This window comes from Azolla caroliniana, unplaced genomic scaffold, assembly GCF_043228905.1.
Source record: "Azolla caroliniana isolate FFs.n. ecotype wild unplaced genomic scaffold, voAzoCaro1.0.p SCAF_21, whole genome shotgun sequence".
In the NCBI taxonomy this organism is placed as follows: Eukaryota; Viridiplantae; Streptophyta; class Polypodiopsida; order Salviniales; family Salviniaceae; genus Azolla; species Azolla caroliniana.
The window spans coordinates 352,740-370,884 of NW_028230456.1; the positions used below are offsets into that span (position 1 = coordinate 352,740).

Consider the following 18,145-nt stretch of genomic DNA (forward strand, 5'->3'; position numbering starts at 1 on the left):
CCACACCAAGACTACAAGCTGAGTGTATAATTTTGCACACTATCTTCTCCTACCATCCAATTCAATAGTACATTGAATTGTACATTACAATAGTACAATTCTAATTCTAATTCAATAGTACATTACATCCTCAAGTAACGAACTTAACTGGTGGGTCTTTAAATTCTTTTTATTATATGAAAGAAACTTCGAAAATAGAGATTTTCGTTTCCCTTTTCTGTACAAAAAGGCTTATGATTCTGTCTACAGTTTCTGTTGCATTCCATGCAGCGTTCTTGATTTTTTATTGAAAGAATCATACATTATCAGCAATGTTTTGAGTAAAATCAGACATCCCAACTTCTGGTCATATATTCTATGACAACCAAAGGAATCAAAGGTTGGTCATATTTAAAATTTATCCTGTTCTGTGGTGAAATCACTGGCATTTCAATTCCTAGAGATAGTCTACAACTACAAAAGGAATCAATGGTAGGAACAAAAACGATTCCCTTTATTATTGTACCCTTACTTAGTCTCCTTTAAGGAAGCAATTGCCCTCCAACCTATATCACGTCTACAAAAACCATCAGGCCAATTTATTGTATCAACAGCCACATAAGCTCGTTCTTGAGCTTGAGCAATCTCTTTTCCCAGTGCCACAACACCTAGAACTCTTCCTCCAGATGCAATCACATTTCCATGGGAATCCAAATCTGTTCCTGCATGAAAAATCTTCACTTTAGGTGCTGCAGTTGCTGCCTCATCTAGATTTCGAATCAAAGTGCCTTTCTTGTATTTTCCGGGGTATCCACTGCTTGCTAGCACCACCACCAAAGCCACCTCATCAGACCAAGAAAACGATAATCCCTTGAGTTCACCTTTGCATGCTGCAAGAAGTGCACTTGCAAGATCTGACTGCAACCGAGGAATTAAAACCTGCAAAAGGAATCTAAAATATCAAGAAAAGACAATGTTTTGCAGACTGTTGTCTGTTATTGGTAAATGTTTTAATGATTACAAAATAACATATAAGGTGGAAAGAGCATAAGTGAATTGTAAACCACAATTAAACATGTCTAAATGCTTTTGCTTAAAACAGGTCACTATTTTACAGAAACATCAAATAATTCTATAAAAGCTAATATTAAAAAAAACACAACTATTTTTGTATCTCTAACATCAGCTTTATGATTACTTGCCACTATATCAACAGAACTACACTACAATCTATTAAATGATATATGCAATTTTTATCATTAATACTGCATGGAGATCACAGTTCTGTTATAAATCTAGCTCATTCCTCTTCATTTGGTAATTAGACGCATGTTTAGTTATGAAAATCCTCTTCAAAAGAAGCCTCTGTGAGAGTGCATGAACACAGAATGAGGTCTTAATAGTATCTTGTTTACAAATATTGGGCACATGTGTAGGTATGAAAGTCGTCTACACAAGAAGACAAAGCGAGAGTGCATGAAAATAGAATAAGGTCTTCAATGTATCTTGTCTAAAATGATCTCATTAGTTAAAGCCTACTATGGCGTCCATGCATTTCAGAAATCACAGCCATGGAGGATGGAAGAGCAATTCATATAAGTTTCATCTCATCATACCAAGATATAAAAAACCCTGTATTGGCTTATGGATCTATACATCACAACAGGCACTGTTTAAAGCAGATAAGAGAAGCCATAATAATTTACCTGACATTCTGGATCTCCAAAGCGGACATTGTACTCAAGAAGCTTCGGTATTCCAGTTTGCTTATCAATTATAAGCCCTGCATATAACACCCCTACAAATTTACATCCCTCTGCTGACATTCCCTTAACAGTAGGCATAATAATAGAATCCATAACTTCCGCTTCAAGTTCTGGAGTGAGAAGAGGAGCTGGAGAATATGCTCCCATTCCTCCTGTGTTTGGTCCTACATCCCCGTCTCCAACACGTTTATGATCTTGTGCCGAAGCCAAAGGAACCGCATGCTCACCATCCACTAATGCAAAAAAGGATACTTCTTCTCCATCCAAAAATTCTTCTATTATTACAAGCCCTCCAGCACTCCCAAAAATCTTATCCACAAGCATGGAATCTACAGCATTAAATGCCTCTTCCAATGTATCCGCAATAATAACACCTTTCCCAGCAGCCAAACCATCAGCTTTAACTACAATGGGTGTTCCTACCTCTTCAATATAATGCTTAGCTTCTGCTGCATCACTGAATGATTTATACTGCAGCCAATGAAATGAAGCGTATGAGATATTATTAAGTTATTCAGAACCATGCAATTAACAGGCTCTAGTTAAAGTTTGAATATAATCGTACATAACGTAAAATACCATCAAGAAATACCCATCCATTTTCTTCAAATTGCTATAGATGCCTTCAAATAAACATTTGGAAAGCAGTGTTAGATATGGACATCTATATGAGAATTGAAGAAAACAATGTTCAGTCTGATCCTGAGAGGATCCATGGCCTTAATATCTGACTAAAATATAAACGAACATTGGAACACTCATTAAAAGAACATTGAGTTCGTCTATCTAGTTGCTGCTATATTAGTCAAACAAGTATCATTCCTCGCGCTTTTGATAGACCCAGTTCTATTGACCATGGATTTGGTAACAATATACAGCACTATTCCAATAAATGGATCATTTGCAGATTACTAGTGACATATTCAGTTAGTTCATAAGGGGCATGTCATGGGTTATAAAAATCAAGGAAAAGGGTAACCTTTGTTGCTTTCCACAAATCGTAAGCCAGAAAAGTAATAAAACCAAGGTTATATATTTGGAAACTATTTATTGAGAGAAATTACAAGGTTACCATGATAAATCACAACCAACCTTAGCTGTTGGGATACCATATTTCATACACAAATTCTTCATAAAATCTTTTGATCCTTCCAAGGCTGCTGCCTTAGCTGAAGGGCCAAATGCATATATTCCTGCTGCTTGAAGATCGTCTACAAGACCTGCAACTAGAGGCACTTCAGGACCAACCACCACAAGGCCAACATTCCACTTTTGGCAGAATGATATAACAGCTGCACTGTTACTGGTGTCTAAATCTGGAATGCAGGTAGCATCACCCGATGCAGAGATTCCCGGGTTACCAGGAGCACAAAAGACTCCATCACATGTAGAAGATCGCTGCAAACCATAACAAAGAGCATGTTCCCTTCCTCCTCCTCCAATGACCAACACAATGACCCCTGTAGAGCAGGCCAAAAATAGCCAGACGGTTATGACATCAAGAACATGTATTCAGAATCAGATTTTAGCAAATTCATTTATTCACACGTTTCTCACTAATCAGCTGTAACTCTGAGGACATAGATCTCTATACATAACAATCATTATCAACTAATTCACTATATCATTTGACCATCATTTCTTGAGGACACTAATGCCCATGAAACAATCCATTATTAGTATTAAGAAATTAAGAGAAAATATAAAACATTCCGGGGAAATAGTAAAATGTAGCAAACTATATATTTACATAGCATTTTCCCCTCGATTAATACTTCAAACCTTTTTGAGACTGGTAAGTTCAAAATTTTGAAAAACACAGCTCGAGTTTTAGTAAGTGAGGTGGTACAGTTTGCATGACATCTTGGTGTGTGCCTTTGCCCTAGTCAACAAGAAGACAATCTATCGATAGCTAGTTTAAAGAAAGTCCAAATAGAGCCACAAATATACGTATATTGATAATAACTACATAAACGAAGAGGCAATGGTGTCTTCTTGTAAACTTCTTGTTGTTTGTCAATGTAGACATATGTGTTTTCTTGGTGATGTGACTCGTGGGGACTCTTTCTGCATTCAAGACCACAATACTCCATGTGTTTAAAATTTGATGCAATACTACGCAGTGTATTGTCACTAAAGGCTCCAACATGAATACACAAAACCCCATGTTCCACTTTCTGCCCAAGTTAAAATTTTGGAGCATTCCCATATTTCACTCCATGTAAAAAATAATATATATCTTTAAAATCCACCCACTAAAAAATACGTAACTAAAACAATAGCTAATTATTTATCACTTCTTCATTACATAGTTATGGCTGTTGTCCCCTCTATGTTTTTATAGGGTCTTTATGATTGAGGTTGCATGTTTCATGCTGTGATACTTGGTTTTTGTATGTCATATATAACGGCATGAACCTTTACCATCACAACGCTTGCGAACAGAAGTTGATGACTCAACCCAAAACCTGAAAGCCTAAACCTTTAACTAAGTTTCTCCTACAGCCAATGTAATAAATGCTCCTCAATTATTCATGAGCTATTTCTCCAGCATGAGTTAACATTCATGAAACTAATTCAGCTATACCATTATATATAAGATATTTAAATTTCATCCTTCAAACTTGTGTACATTTCAGGAAGTATGAGAAAATACATTTCAGGACCTATTTCCAACAATGACATAGTAAATGATATAGAAACTAACCTGTTATGTCTTTTGTTTTAGATGGTGATGATGATGACAATAAGCTCACAACAAAAGGTCTCCTCTGCGTCGACCTTGTATAGTGAAGATCGATAGAAAAAATTCTCCGTGAAGTCAACAATGGGGTAGTGAAGCTACTCTTGCTAAGCTTTGGAAGGGAAAGCTTTTCACTGAAAAAGGTAGTTGTGGTGGTAGTGAAGGAAGAAGAAGACGAATGGGAGATTGAGGAAGACATGGGGTTGGGAAGAAATGAAAGAGAAGAAGACATCGTCGTTCCTCAGCGTTTCTTCTCTTCTGAAGGGCTTTCCAATATGTAATTTATCTTCTCTGGTCCCCGCTTATCAAGAAAAGAAAAGAGGAGGAGAGAGGCCTGGAGCTGTGTAATGTATGTATGTATGTATTCTGTTTTCAATGAGAGGCCGCTACTGTTTTCTGTAATGTATGTATTCTGTAATGTAATGTATGTATGTATTCTGTAACGTAATGTATGTATGGAATTTACCCTCCTACAGAGAAGAACTTTAATGGGCTTACCTGGGATTGGGCTACCATAAAAAGGGCATACAATCGCTTTGACAAATGACGACAATGGGATGATGAAACCTCCTGAAGCAAAAGAAGGCATTATGACATGAAGGTCATTGGAATGAGTTGGACGAACCAGCAAGAGGCACGACAATTGATGAGGTAATGAAGATGGCGTGAGACCTGGAAATAGCCTAGGTGATGATGAGTAATCGTGAACTTCCTCTCCTCAAGATCGGTTGACCACCTTCGTAATAAGGTGTATGTGGAGTGATTGACCCGAACCACCAGATCAAGGATTATGTAGAATTCCAAGAGGCTCGCATCAAAATGTTGTTTATTTACAATCCATTACTCCACAACGCACGTTAAGGGGGGATGTCGAATAGGTAAAGAGATGCTAGCCCAAGGGCGATAAAGAGCATGAGTTATGGTCATCTATCCTTAGGGAGTCTTACAAAGGGGAAGCTCCAAAAGGACAAAGTGGACGAGGCCGTGGAAAGACCCTGTGGCGGAGAAGACTGGCTTGGTAGAAGTCGCGTGCCAAAACTATGATGTTTTGTTTGTAAAGAAAAAAGTGAGGAAGGACGACGAAGTTAGGCCCTCAATTAAATATAGCACTTGAGACACTCAAAGAAAGGAAGGGTTGGTCTTGTCCTTAGCATTCAATGAGAGGGGAAAAGAAAGAGTTGGACTAACCTTCAAGCTCTACTCCAAAATAGAGCAAGCGATGAACATCAAGCAGGCGATAGAGGAGAGGATCCTTCACAATCGCGTAGAGTTTATTCTTCAAGAGATCATTGGTATAGCCAAAAGAGAATTCCACGATTGTTATTATAAACTTGACAAAGAGAAAGAATTCCTTGAACCAAGGTTTTCTCAAACCAGGGTTTCCTCAAAGCAAACATTTCTTCGAAGTAGAAGCTTTCCTCTAATTAGGAATATTCTTGAACCAAGGTTTGCACAAACTAGGATTCCTCGTATCGAATTCCGTCGAAAGAGATGTTACTCAAAACGGGGATACACAAGGGCTACCCGTTGTCTCCCAACATCACATCCTCCAGAGTCCAAGTACTAGAACACACACGCGTTTACATGACAACAGTAGGTGTTCATGTGGAATTTCATGGAAATAGGCATAGCATGCCACTGTAAAGAAGTCCTCTATTGATTTGCAAAGTTTCTTGTAATTCCAAATACATATATCAAGGATGAAAATCTAGTAGTTTAATAAACAAAACTACATTTTTACCAAATAGTTGAGTTTTCTTCATAAATGTTTTTTATGTTTTTGTTATGATGTGCACATTCTAGTCTAGTCTCTTCTACATTTATCTCTATTATATCAATACATTTGAGGATAAGAGGTGAGGCATCATAATGTGTAGTGTATGCAATATTTTATGTTTTAGGATGAGGCGTTGTGTTCTAACTAGATTTTTGTTGGGTTTTTTTTATGGAACTTTAATGGCATAAAAGTGCATCATATGCACAAGGAATTTTGAGTCATTCCGACAAATTTTCCAAGATGTAAGGCTTTCATCCTTTGTGGCCATTTTTCAACATATACCCCTTGGCTTGCTCCACTTCTTTTGAATACAACTTGTTGTAATGCTTTGTTCTTGCAAGCAATCATGAATGCATTGAAACTATGTGCTTCAAAGCAACCATGAACATCAAACCAAGTTGTTCTCATATATTTTCATTTCATAATGTAGACTTCTTATAAATTGATATTCTTGTAAGGTTCTTCACATTCTTTAAGCATTGTTAACAAAAGTTAATGGTATATTGAAGTTCAATCTCCTTTGTCATTACAAATATACAATCATATAGTATTTTGGTGTATGCTAAAGAAGGGATTAATTTGTACTAAGTAATATAATCACAAGGTATGATTATTTGCTTCCGAGTTTATATGGAGCACACAACTATGGTTGATTGTTAGATGTGTATTACTTCTGATTTTATCAATTTCAAAAACATAGATAATGGCATCATAAGTACATGTATATTGACAAGAATATTTGTCGAAGGGTTGACCATACTAGTCTAGACCGAAAGGTCTTTGAGCTTCGCAAAATACTCTCAATAAAATTCCTTGTCTAACTAACGATCAGAAGTATCAATGATCTACCTTCTTGGTAGATAGATTATCTCAATGTCAATATAATATATGTATTGTATATCAAAACTGTTATGAAATCTGTTGACCACTGCTCCATTTGATGCCTCGATTCGATGAGTCATCGATAGATCGAGTAACAGCAACATATAGAGTACCAGAAGAATTTTACTCCCCCTTAATACCTTACCTTCTGACATTTATATACAAGGTGTGTATGTGTGTGTGTGTGTGTGTGTGTGTGTGTGTGTGTGTGTTTGATGCCTCGATTCGATGAGCCATCGATAGATCGAGTAACAGCAACACATAGAGTACCAGAAGAATTTTAGTCCCCCTTAATATCTTACCTTCTGACATTTATATACAAGGTGTGTATGTGTGTGTGTGTGTGTTTGATGCCTCGATTCGATGAGTCATCGATAGATCGAGTAACAGCAACACATAGAGTACCAGAAGAATTTTAGTCCCCCTTAATATCTTACCTTCTGACATTTATATACAAGGTGTGTATGTGTGTGTGTGTGTGTTTGATGCCTTGATTCGATGAGTCATCGATAGATCGAGTAACAGCAACACATAGAGTACCAGAAGAATTTTAGTCCCCCTTAATATCTTACCTTCTGACATTTATATACAAGGTGTGTGTGTGTGTGTGTGTGTATTCATTCTCTTGAAGCAGTACTCAATTAAAAAGATAGCCTATAAGATCAAGGAAAAATGAATTTACTTGCTGGTATTTAAGATGCCAAAATAGCCTATAAGACCAAGGAAAAATGAATTTACTTGCTGGTATTTATCCATTTATAACAAGAATCTAAAGAATGAAGCCAGACGAATTCTACTGGCTTTATATCACTGAAATACAAAGGGATAAAGTTCCGCCCAAAAACTCCCATACCCTATATGGCCTAAGCATGATCCTATTCTACTACATACATATATTGTACAACCATGCTGTGCCATATAGGGAAGGGCTATACACACATCCCTGCTTTGGAAGGCAAGGAAGTTTTTGTCTTGCTGAGCCAGATAACTGTACAAGGCTTTACAAGATAAATTTCTCTAGATGGTCAAGGGTGAATGAATTCATTCAGTTATAGAAACATCTCGGGATCCGATTCAGGAGGTGGACCAGAATGCTTCTCTTCTGATTCTCTCTTGTGTTCTGGGTCAAGACTGTCAAGAAAAAGTATACATAACTTAAAGCATCACCCAAGAAAAAGCACACTTAAAACCACAGCCCAAGAGAAAGCATAAATCATAGTCAAAGCCCCACACTCCCCAAAAAAGCATATAGCTTAAATCAAATAAGATTACCTGTTTTGTACCCCAAGAAGAGCACAATGTACAGCCCCAACAGCTGCTGCTGCTGGTGCAACTGCTGCTGCAGGAGCAGCTCTCAAGGCACTCGCAACAGCTGTGCTAGTACCCGCCCCCCTCTGGTATACCTTCACTGGATTACCTATCAACGAGGATGCAGTCCTTTCTAATCCACGAGTAAGGCTTTCACATGCCTGAAAATAAAAATTATAATATTAAAGATCCAGTCAAGATTGTAACTACTTGAATCAAGGCTTCAAACATGTTTTATTTTATAGGAAAAACCTGCTTAAGGCCTTCCCGTACGTCTCCTGGTTGGCTCAGCTTTGCTGGCGTCTCCACTTTTTCTACAGAGTTTGAAAGACCCACAGACCCGAGAGCTGACTCTGTTTGGCGTAGAAACTCATGAGCCCCAGCTGCTATTTGCACTCCAAGTCCTACTGCCTCAAGAGAGATGCTTCGTAGGAATGCCATAGCACCTGCGATTCATAAGCACCCAAAAATAAAATTGTTTTTAAATACAGCCATCTGCAATGGCTGAAGAGATCCAAACCACAAATGCAACAGACAATTGTGACTCATGGTGAAAAAAATAATAGAAAAATAAAAAGTTGTTCCATGTAACTAACTGACCTAAAGTCATATGGACAGCTAAAATGTATGAGAAAGAATGAAAAGATGTTCTTTTATTAGACTTTCTTGGCTCAAGTGAGATACTTCGCAGGAATGCTATTGCACCTGTGCACAGTTATTCAAAAAATAGAAACAATAAAAACCTGTTTCATGTGATATCTGACCGATAGTCACATGGACAGCCAAAACAAATTGAGAAATCACCAGGGGATGCTATTTTTTTATTAATTTTCTTGGTCTCAGATGAGATGCTTCACAGAATGCTGTATCACCTGTAACTAATCATCCAAATAGTGCCACTTCAAGACAAATAACAAAATTGAACCAATAAAAAGTTGTTTCATGGAACTAACAAAATTTTGGTAATATGGATGGTCAAGAAAAATGAGAAAGAAGCAGAGGCTGGTTTTCTTCACATTAAGTTTTAGTATATTTCTGTTCTTCATGGTTGGCAAAACATTACACATGAAAAAACATGCAAATCTCGAGTTTATAAAAATCACAAAAAAGATATAGCTAGATTATCCTTCAAACAAGACTAGCAGCTTTGGTTGTCATAATATACGTGCAAAAAAGGTGAACCAAAAAAAATTCAAACCTTTTCTCATTCCTCGCAGCAGACTGCGCCGATCTCTTTTATAGTGTTCCGCTGGCAGAACAACAAGTTTAGCTGCACCAGATCCCATGGCAAATAAAGGTCGTATAGGACCAAGCCCTTTAAGAAGTTTATGGATCTACATCACAAAAAGCCAGAACAGTGTCAGGTTGTTTAATGTATCTAATGATTTATATAGAGATGATCAAAGCTGAAGCCTTACCTGGTTTCGGGATATATCTTCCAGCCACTCTCCTACAATTACACCAGAGAGTGTTCCCCAGCCATGTACTCCTAAAGCTCTAACATGCTTCAAATCAAGTTCAATTCCCTACATTGGTTAAAATCCAATCATTTATCTTATTAATACCATCCTCTTCAACACAGACAAATCAATAATAATAATGTTGGGGTTCATTCTACCTTCCATGAGACTAAATTAAATAATTCAGCATAATTTCCTCCTCGAAGTGCTCCAATATCTACACGTCGAGGAACATAATCAACCCTGATACTAAAAGGTTGCAGCTCACACATCTGAAAGACAAGCATTTCCATGCATAAGACTGAGAATCATGAGGAGACAAGAAGTACACACTTCTTATTAGTAAGATGCTATAACGCAGTTACCTGAAAGAAAGGAAGCAGTGGTTCTTCAGCAGCCTCGGGCATCTTTTCATCAAAGACCAAACCATCCAAACCAGCTAGATGCGGAGAGAAAATCTCCTCATAACCTAAATGTAGCTGTTGTGGTGACATTGAAGGAGAAGCTGAGAAGAAATTTGTAAGAAAGTCAAGATGTCGTTGATCAAGGTGCAAGAGTATTGGTAATAGCTGCAAAGACAACCTGAATGGAATAAAAATTTAGCAATCAGATGAGAAAATATTTATCGTTAAAATTAATAGCATACAACGATTCTTAAGTTGCACAATCTTACCGGTACTCTTCTAATGGAACTGTAGGCTCTGGCCTCACAGACTCCAGCTCTAGCTTTAGTGCTTTAGCAGATGACTCGCGCGGGAAGGATTTAGAACGGTAGTATCCCAAAACCTTCACAATCAAATCCTCGATTAGTAAGTCCAGAAATCTCTTGAATATGAGAATACTGAAAATGTAGAAATACCTTTTTCCATGGCGCATCCTTACTGCAGTCATAAATACGAACATCTCGAATGCTCAAAATCATCCTCGATGCAACATCTCCAGTTTCAGGGAATGCATCATATTGGAGATCTAAACCACTGCAAATCACTTCCAAACATACCCCCACTTGCCTACCTTCACGAGCTTGGCTAATAACCCAATCAGATCCCCCATATAACCTCCATCTAAGATTCAAATCTTGCAAAACCACTCTACCTACCGACTGTGGATATTTGGATGGCAAATCACGTCTCTTCCTTGAGCTATGAGACAGGCTTCCCCTTTGGTTCGTGGACCGGTATTTCTCACTCTCAATTGGCACATGATTCTCTAGAACCTTGAAACTATGGCCATCATACCAACCTCCACTCCCCTCAACTGCAATCACCATGTCAAAATCATCTGCACAATGTTGGGAGTTGTGTGAGCCCTTCCAGCTAAAACTTGGGGAAGACAAAGGAGATGACTTCTTTGCAACATAATAGTCCTCAATAAATGATGGTGCCTCATTCTTTTGTGATGTAGGTGTCCAATAATCCTTCATTTCTCCACCATCTCGAGATGAGTGATCCAAAGAGCTGCATAGGCTCTCATCTGCTCCATCATCACTACTAAATTCTACCTTCCCAAGCATCTCAAAAGTTTCTTCTCTTCTATTTGCCAGGTTCACACAATCACCTAAGCTAACAGCTGCATGCAAAGGAGTATCATCAGCAAATGCAACGGCATCATCTGAAATCCCTTCAAAAGCTACTTTCTTTTCACTGAAAGAACCTTTACTCTGAATTCTATCACTACCTGTTTGATTTTCAAAGGACTCCCAGTCAACCCCATCCTCTGTATCATGCTCGCACTTTTTTCCTGTAGAAATATGCCCCACCTCTGGTGCAAATAATTGTTGCAACTGGGCAATAAGTCTACCCAATGCAGCAGTAGTGTCATGGCATGTATCAAGTCGCAGTTGATTATTTGCACACTCCACCTCCCACTTAAGACCCTCTTCACTGTTTATATGCACAACAGCTTCCATGACAGCCTCTCCAGCCACCTTTACATAACCCGCATGCTGCAGAGATTCAGGTGTGTAATCTAAAGATCTGTTTTTTCTGAATGTTGTATCAGCCAGGAGAAGGGCAACATCTCTCAGCCAAATTTCATAATCTTTGTTGATAGTATTTGATATAGCATTACTTGAAACACGCACAGCTGCGGCAGCTATAGCACATGCAACAGGAGAAAACATATCCATTTCAGCAGATGGATCTTCTGTCCTTGCTCTAAGTTTAGCTGCAGATACAGCTTCTTTACCAGGCTCGTAGCATAACGCTGCATCATGCAAATCTAGAGAAAACAAGACACAGTTTTCACCAGCAGAAGGTGCAACTTCTGGCTCATATACAGCTACTTGAACCTTCCAAAGTTCTGTTGCTGGCATTCTTGAACAAAATTTCTCGTTCACAACATCATAAGACAGCTCCTGATCTGCAGGTTGACTAAAAAAATCAATTAATGCAGACAACCAATCTAACCGGCCTCCATGTGCAATAAATGTGCAGCCTCGAATAGTAACCGTTATTAACATGTCTTCTGCATGTTCACCACCAGACCAAGCTATGGTTGATACTTCTAAACCTGCAGACCTTGTAGCCAATGCATTTCCTCCTCCTCCATCACCCCGCCCAAGTACATCATTATGGCATGTCAAAAGCGGAAGTTCTCTGGTATTTTCTTCTAGTAGTGAACCCTTGATAGAGGCACTTTCATGGTGCAGCCAGAAATAGTTGGCATTCTGAATCATTCCTATGTGCATAACATGCAGCAGCTGAAATCTGGTAAGATCAATCATGAAGTTGCTCCATGGACTGTTGCTTTTCATCTCTGAAGATACAGACCCTGTATTTGGCCCAATTACTCGAGATTGAACCATGATTTCCACCTCTAGAACATCAATTGCTATTGATATTTGATCATAATCCTTCTGGGAAGTTTTGCTAGATTCAGGTGCCTTGAATTTTATAGCCTCTGTAAATGCATTGAAAAACTCACTTAAAAAGTATGCTTGCAACTCACGAAGTTCAACTTTTAAACAGGGGATAACAACGTGCACATGTGTCGATGAAAATTTTCTGATGTCTTCACGTATCCTCTCATTTTTGGCATTGACTGCCTCTGTAGCAGTTGCTGCTGCGAATTCAGGGTTTGTTTTTCTGCCTCCCATCCCTCCTTTCTGCTGCTCTGTAACACCAATCCAGGCTTGTTCGGCAAGCCTTGCCCCTCCAGATGTTTTGGATCGACACAGCATCTCCACAGTAGCTAATTTAGAAGAATCCAATGAAACGTTTAGAAAATCTTGGGCCTTAAAACTTAGGTCAGCCTGTTTTACAGAGCCTTCAAGACTTACTGAGGGTGAAACAATATAAAACGTGCTGTGTCTGAAAGCCAGATTAACAGAGCAAACACAGGCAGGGTCACTTTGATTGAGCACACTATCTGGAAGTTTGAGCTTGAATAATGGCACATGCATACTGTCTATAGAGTTTGATATATCAACACACAGGATGTGGTTTTTCAACAACTGTGATACTGGAGAGTGAGGAGCTGTAGCTAGAAGACGTAAACTTGGTATATGTATGTCCAGCTGTACACTACTCCTTGTCAATACAACTTCAGTAGGACTAGCATTTGTCTTTACGTTATTATGACCATGACCAATAACAGCAGACAGTTTCTGTAATTTGTTGATCAATGAAGCATCGATCCATACTATCAATGGTTGAGAATGAATTCTAATGTTGGTGTTCTGGACCATGCCACCTATCTTATCTCTTGCAGGACAAGAGAATTCATGCTCTATACGGCATTGGATGGCTGGAATTTGATTTGAAAATCTCAAGAAACATTTTTTTGTCATAGCACTAGCATTTGCCAGGTTCCTATTATTGCAGAGGGAAACAGGATATATTGGTAGTGATTTCTCTGTCAGCGCCTGCAGTGATTGTCCAGATGAGCTTATCAATACAGCGTCACACAGACCAATATCTTGATGTTGATACTTTATCTCAAATGCTTCAATTTGGTTTGCTGTTAGTTCAAACAACAATCGCTTCTGAGAAACCTGAAAGAATAGGGTTTGATCATGTATTGCTACAACAGATACAATAGCCTGAAAATGCCCTATAATGCTGACATTTACCTGTATAGAAATACCAATATCTGAAAAGACTGCCTCAATGTGATCATGCCTCGAATAATCAGCATGTACAGTTACAGATTCAGAGAGCCAAGACACTAAGGATTTTCTATCCTTAGTGCCAGGATTGGCGATCCCTCTTTCCTCCTTGGTGGTCCCTTCTTTCAAAATAATAGATATCCCTCTTGCCTTAATCTTGAAATCATACTCCACCTGTCTAGCTGCGTCTATTTCATGCAGAAAGAGATGAATATTCAATAACAAACTACCTCTCAAACAATTCAGCATATAATTCTAATAACCAACTTAGCTTATGTACCCTGTGGTATTAAAATTGAACCAGAAGCAAGACTGGATGCCGCTGTGATTGCATTGAATGCTGAGCATGTCCACGTCCATAGTCCACTTCCAGTGAGACTTGCCTGTGTGCTCCTTGTGCCATCGAAACAATCGAAAAATTCTTCGGTGCTGTACTTAGACAAAGCCATAAAAATACGACAACGGCATGAAGTCAAGCGTATAGAAAATTCATCAGTCTCTAAGACACCAAGATTCAAGAGGATGAGAATGAAATAAAGCTCCGAAGGATGCTTTTAGATAGAGAAAACAACACCTCCCACAAGGGAATTTACAGCCATAACCAAATAGTGTTTAAAGGAACCAGCACAGGTATGTATATGCTATATGAAACGAATTAATGCATGAATTTAGCTATTTCTATTACAAATGCATTCTTAGATATGCAGTATATCATAGTATCTCCTCTCAAGATTGACGGCAAAGTCTAGCACAAGAGACATACGCCAAGGATTTTGACTTGTGACCAATCCTTTTCCTTGAGAAAATCATAAGCTTGAGAAAGTAACAAGTATAGATGTAGCTAATTTAAAGCTCTCTGTATTTTCCCACATCATAGAATAGTTAAGTCCCGACCTAATAAAAGATAGTGGAGTTTCCCAACCTATGTAAGCCAGAATGTGAGGATCTCCTGTTTTAATCTCAAAGTAGTATATTTCGAGTTTACACTCCTAAATTATTTGAATGCAATCTATACTCTCTAACGATTCGAGTTCATATAAAATGGGAGAATGTCTTTGTTCACAACTTTAAATCAATGGAGGTAGAAGATTTGAGATTTTACCTTGCAGCAAAGTCAGCTTCAGACATGGCTTCTTCATCTCTGAACTTGTCTGGATCTATCCAATGCACCCAATCAGATATCAATTTTGCCTCAGGGAGAATACTTGACCTAGAAATTTTGCTCTGAAGCATGGCTGGATCATAAGCAGGTGCTTCCTTGGCAGACATACCATTGTCATATTCTTTTATTACAGATAAACAATCCTTACTCTGACTGCATCCACTTCCATCATAACCTTGACAAGTTGCCTTATTGGCATCACTATCACACTCTCCATAGGAACTGACCAAACCCATAAGCTGCTGAATTTGGTCCCCAGTGAATTGTAAATTAATATTCGAGATACTTACATCAGCATCCAATTTTAAAATGTCCAAGCAACCATTCTTCCAGGGAACACTCAGCTTTATGAATCCTGACAAATCCTCATCATTCTGCAATATAGAAACCGGTTGTCCAAAGACCCTTCTACTTCCAGCTATTGAAATAGAGCTATCATTCTCATCATCAACAACATCCAGAAGCTCAAGAGACATTTTCTCAAAACTAATGGAATTTGTCAGAAGTAATGAGGTACCACTAGAAAATGGATCTTTCCCATTCTGAGTGCTTTCATGATCTGAGGAGTAATTTATGCTATATTCACCACATCCAATTCGGAGAACAAGCATATCATGCTTGGATTGCCCGATTTCAGTGGACCCTTCAAATGCAACTATTGCATTCCGAACACTTACGTGCATGCCAAGAAGCAAGCTTTCCACCAAATTCGCAACCACTCTCACTCCTTCTTGTACGGGCAAGTAAGTGTTAGCTCCACCATATCCTACTCCTCCCCACTCGCTCTCAAGTGATCCAATGTTCTGCGATTCAAACAGACCCTCGTTAAGATTCACTGTTTTCTTCTTCTCGAAATCACATTTCTTGGCAGATTTCCGAGGAGCAAAGACGAGTTCAACTCCATCCAATTCAATATCGATTCTGGGGGGAACATTCCATTGCAATTTCAGGGTTACACTCCCCAAAGATCCTTCTTTTAATTCAAAAGATAAATCAGAAAGCTGCAAAGGGGAAGGGAGAGTTAGACAAATTAATCGAGAACAAAATTACAAATTTCTGATGATAACCCTAAGAACGAGAAGAATTAAAACATAATATCAAGGGCATGGCTCCTCCCTTCAATTGCTTATAATAATTCGACAGCTATGAAGGTGCTAGATGTATTTATTTATTTAATTGAAACACCAAAAAGAAAGTCAGAAAAATACAGGGGTTCTTCTTTCAATTTCTAATGAAAATCCAAAAGCCTATAAAGGGAAGATTAGACAGATGAAGAACACAATAACATAAAATCAAATCAAATCCACAAATGCTTCCTTCAATTTCTATATATATTATATAAGACAGGGGGAGGAAACTGATTAATCAAAGAAATTGATAATAATAAGAATAAAGAAAATGAATGAATAAAATATTCAGATTCATAATGAAAGGAGACACAAGGAGATCTGATGAGAGAGAGAGAGAGAGAGAAAGGCAATGAATGACCCACCTGAGTATTGATGTGGTCGACATCAAGTGCGACATCATTGAGTTGGGCGAGGCCGAAGGCGAGCTGCACGTCCAGCTGCTCCAGGTCCAGTTCCCCTCTCAAGTACCTCCCTAGGCGCTTCTTCAGCAAGAACTTGAAGAGACGCCTGGTCGCCCATTGCGTGAACATCATCATCTCCTCCTGTTCCCCCTTCTGCTTTTGCTTTTTCACTTGATTCTATCCTCCGCTTTCTCTGCCCCGTTCTGTGCCCGCCTGCTCAGCCCACATCAAGATCCATCATGGGTGCTTTTTGTTTAGACCCAGAACGGAATTCCCCAGCGAAGGGAGAGGAAGAAGCTTTCCAGAGGAGAGACAGAGGAGGAGGGGGGGATTGCAATCTTTCTTAGAGACAAGAAAAAGGGAAAACCAGGTTTCTTCTATATTTTATATATATATATATATTAGAACGCAAAGCACAGCAATAATTGAGCTTTTAAACGGAAGAGGGGGGGGGTGTATTTACAGAACAGAAACAGAAACAGAAACAGAGAATAGAATGAGAATTATAGAAACGACGACAGTCATAGATAGATATCTCATATACTGTAGTCTATAGATATTTGAGGATGAATAAAATGCTACATAATAAACACCCCTCCTTTTTATGCTTACAGGTTTTACCCCCCCACCAAAATTTATTCTTATTTGATTGGAGTTATTACATTACATATGGAAGTAATGCGAGTGGATTACAATGCAATGAGAGTGTGCTTCGATCCAACTATGTATGTAATGAGATCCAATGAACCCCGCGAAGGCATTAGGTCCAACATCCTCGTGCACTACTCTAATTCAGGGCTTATCATGATCTTCGGGGGAAACAATCCCTACAAAACACTTCTTCCCACTCATGCTGGGTGCAGGGTTTTTCAATTGTAATTTGTAACCCAAAAGAAGGTTGAAATGAAATACTAAGCTGATTTTTCATTGTCCAGATCTTCCATGAGTACGGTGTTGTAGTCTCGTAGAGGAGCAAAGCTCAATCTTAATGTTCTCTTAACTTTACAATGTAAGCTTTTAAACCGCATAATCTAGACTCCGTACTTGTCCATTACTTCAGAGGCCATGACAAATCTCCTCCTCAAGCGATGATTGCAAGAGGAGCATGTTTATCTGTGTATGGATGAGATGATGGAACTCCCATAATACTCCTTTTGAATGATCAAGATGATTGGTTGGTTTCCCAATTGGCTTCAAACAATGAGCAACCCTTTCATGACATTAAAGACCAATGTGGATATTTTGACAGTTTAAAATCCTTGACCTTTCTAGCATTGTACTCATTTCTATTTGTTTCAATGGGGGAGGTTGTTGATGTTAGCAACCATGCATGGAGGACTTGCAATCATGTTTCCAAAGCATAAAGTTGTGCATATCATGGCTACGAGTGTGCATTAGGAGGTTAGGTTGAAAAGTTAGTGAGTTAAAT

General features: G+C 38.6%; 2 protein-coding genes across 4 annotated transcripts; both read right to left on the bottom strand.

The window, feature by feature from the left end:
- Positions 1-153: 153 nt before the first annotated feature.
- On the bottom strand, positions 154-4,735 carry LOC147850133 (phosphoribosylamine--glycine ligase-like). Its single transcript, XM_087336568.1, has 4 exons — positions 4,453-4,735; positions 2,838-3,205; positions 1,686-2,216; positions 154-918 (listed from the first exon to the last, which is right to left on the bottom strand). The coding sequence occupies exons 1-4, from the start codon at positions 4,718-4,720 to the stop codon at positions 508-510; spliced, it is 1,578 nt and encodes a 525-aa protein (XP_087192694.1). The 5' UTR covers positions 4,721-4,735; the 3' UTR covers positions 154-507.
- A 3,137-nt stretch (positions 4,736-7,872) lies between these two features.
- On the bottom strand, positions 7,873-16,895 carry LOC147850134 (autophagy 2). 3 transcript variants are annotated; one of them, XM_087336679.1, is made up of 15 exons: positions 16,678-16,895; positions 15,126-16,186; positions 14,304-14,452; positions 13,988-14,211; positions 11,593-13,909; positions 10,775-11,484; positions 10,589-10,701; positions 10,281-10,497; positions 10,074-10,187; positions 9,874-9,981; positions 9,654-9,789; positions 9,056-9,160; positions 8,708-8,901; positions 8,420-8,616; positions 7,873-8,278 (listed from the first exon to the last, which is right to left on the bottom strand). In XM_087336679.1, exons 1-15 carry the CDS (start codon positions 16,849-16,851, stop codon positions 8,197-8,199), a joined length of 5,901 nt encoding a protein of 1,966 aa, XP_087192805.1. In that variant the 5' UTR covers positions 16,852-16,895; the 3' UTR covers positions 7,873-8,196. The 3 variants fall into 3 exon arrangements, with proteins under 3 accessions (XP_087192805.1, XP_087192803.1, XP_087192804.1); XM_087336677.1 differs by having other exon boundaries at positions 10,775-13,909; XM_087336678.1 differs by lacking the exon at positions 9,056-9,160 and having other exon boundaries at positions 10,775-13,909; positions 16,678-16,894.
- Positions 16,896-18,145: the final 1,250 nt, after the last annotated feature.

Coding starts and splice junctions, on each gene's coding strand:
- LOC147850133 (XM_087336568.1), bottom strand. CDS start 4,720: ATGTCTTCTTCTCTTTCATTTCTTCCCAACCCCATGTCTTCCTCAATC. Junction 2,217..2,837: donor ATGGTATCCCAACAGCTAAG/GTTGGTTGTGAT, acceptor CATTGGCTGCAG/TATAAATCATTCAGTGATGC. Junction 919..1,685: donor TTGGAGATCCAGAATGTCAG/GTAAATTATTAT, acceptor TTCCTTTTGCAG/GTTTTAATTCCTCGGTTGCA.
- LOC147850134 (XM_087336677.1), bottom strand. CDS start 16,851: ATGATGATGTTCACGCAATGGGCGACCAGGCGTCTCTTCAAGTTCTTG. Junction 16,187..16,677: donor TCGACCACATCAATACTCAG/GTGGGTCATTCA, acceptor TCCCCTTTGCAG/CTTTCTGATTTATCTTTTGA. Junction 13,910..13,987: donor ATATTGGTATTTCTATACAG/GTAAATGTCAGC, acceptor CTATTCTTTCAG/GTTTCTCAGAAGCGATTGTT.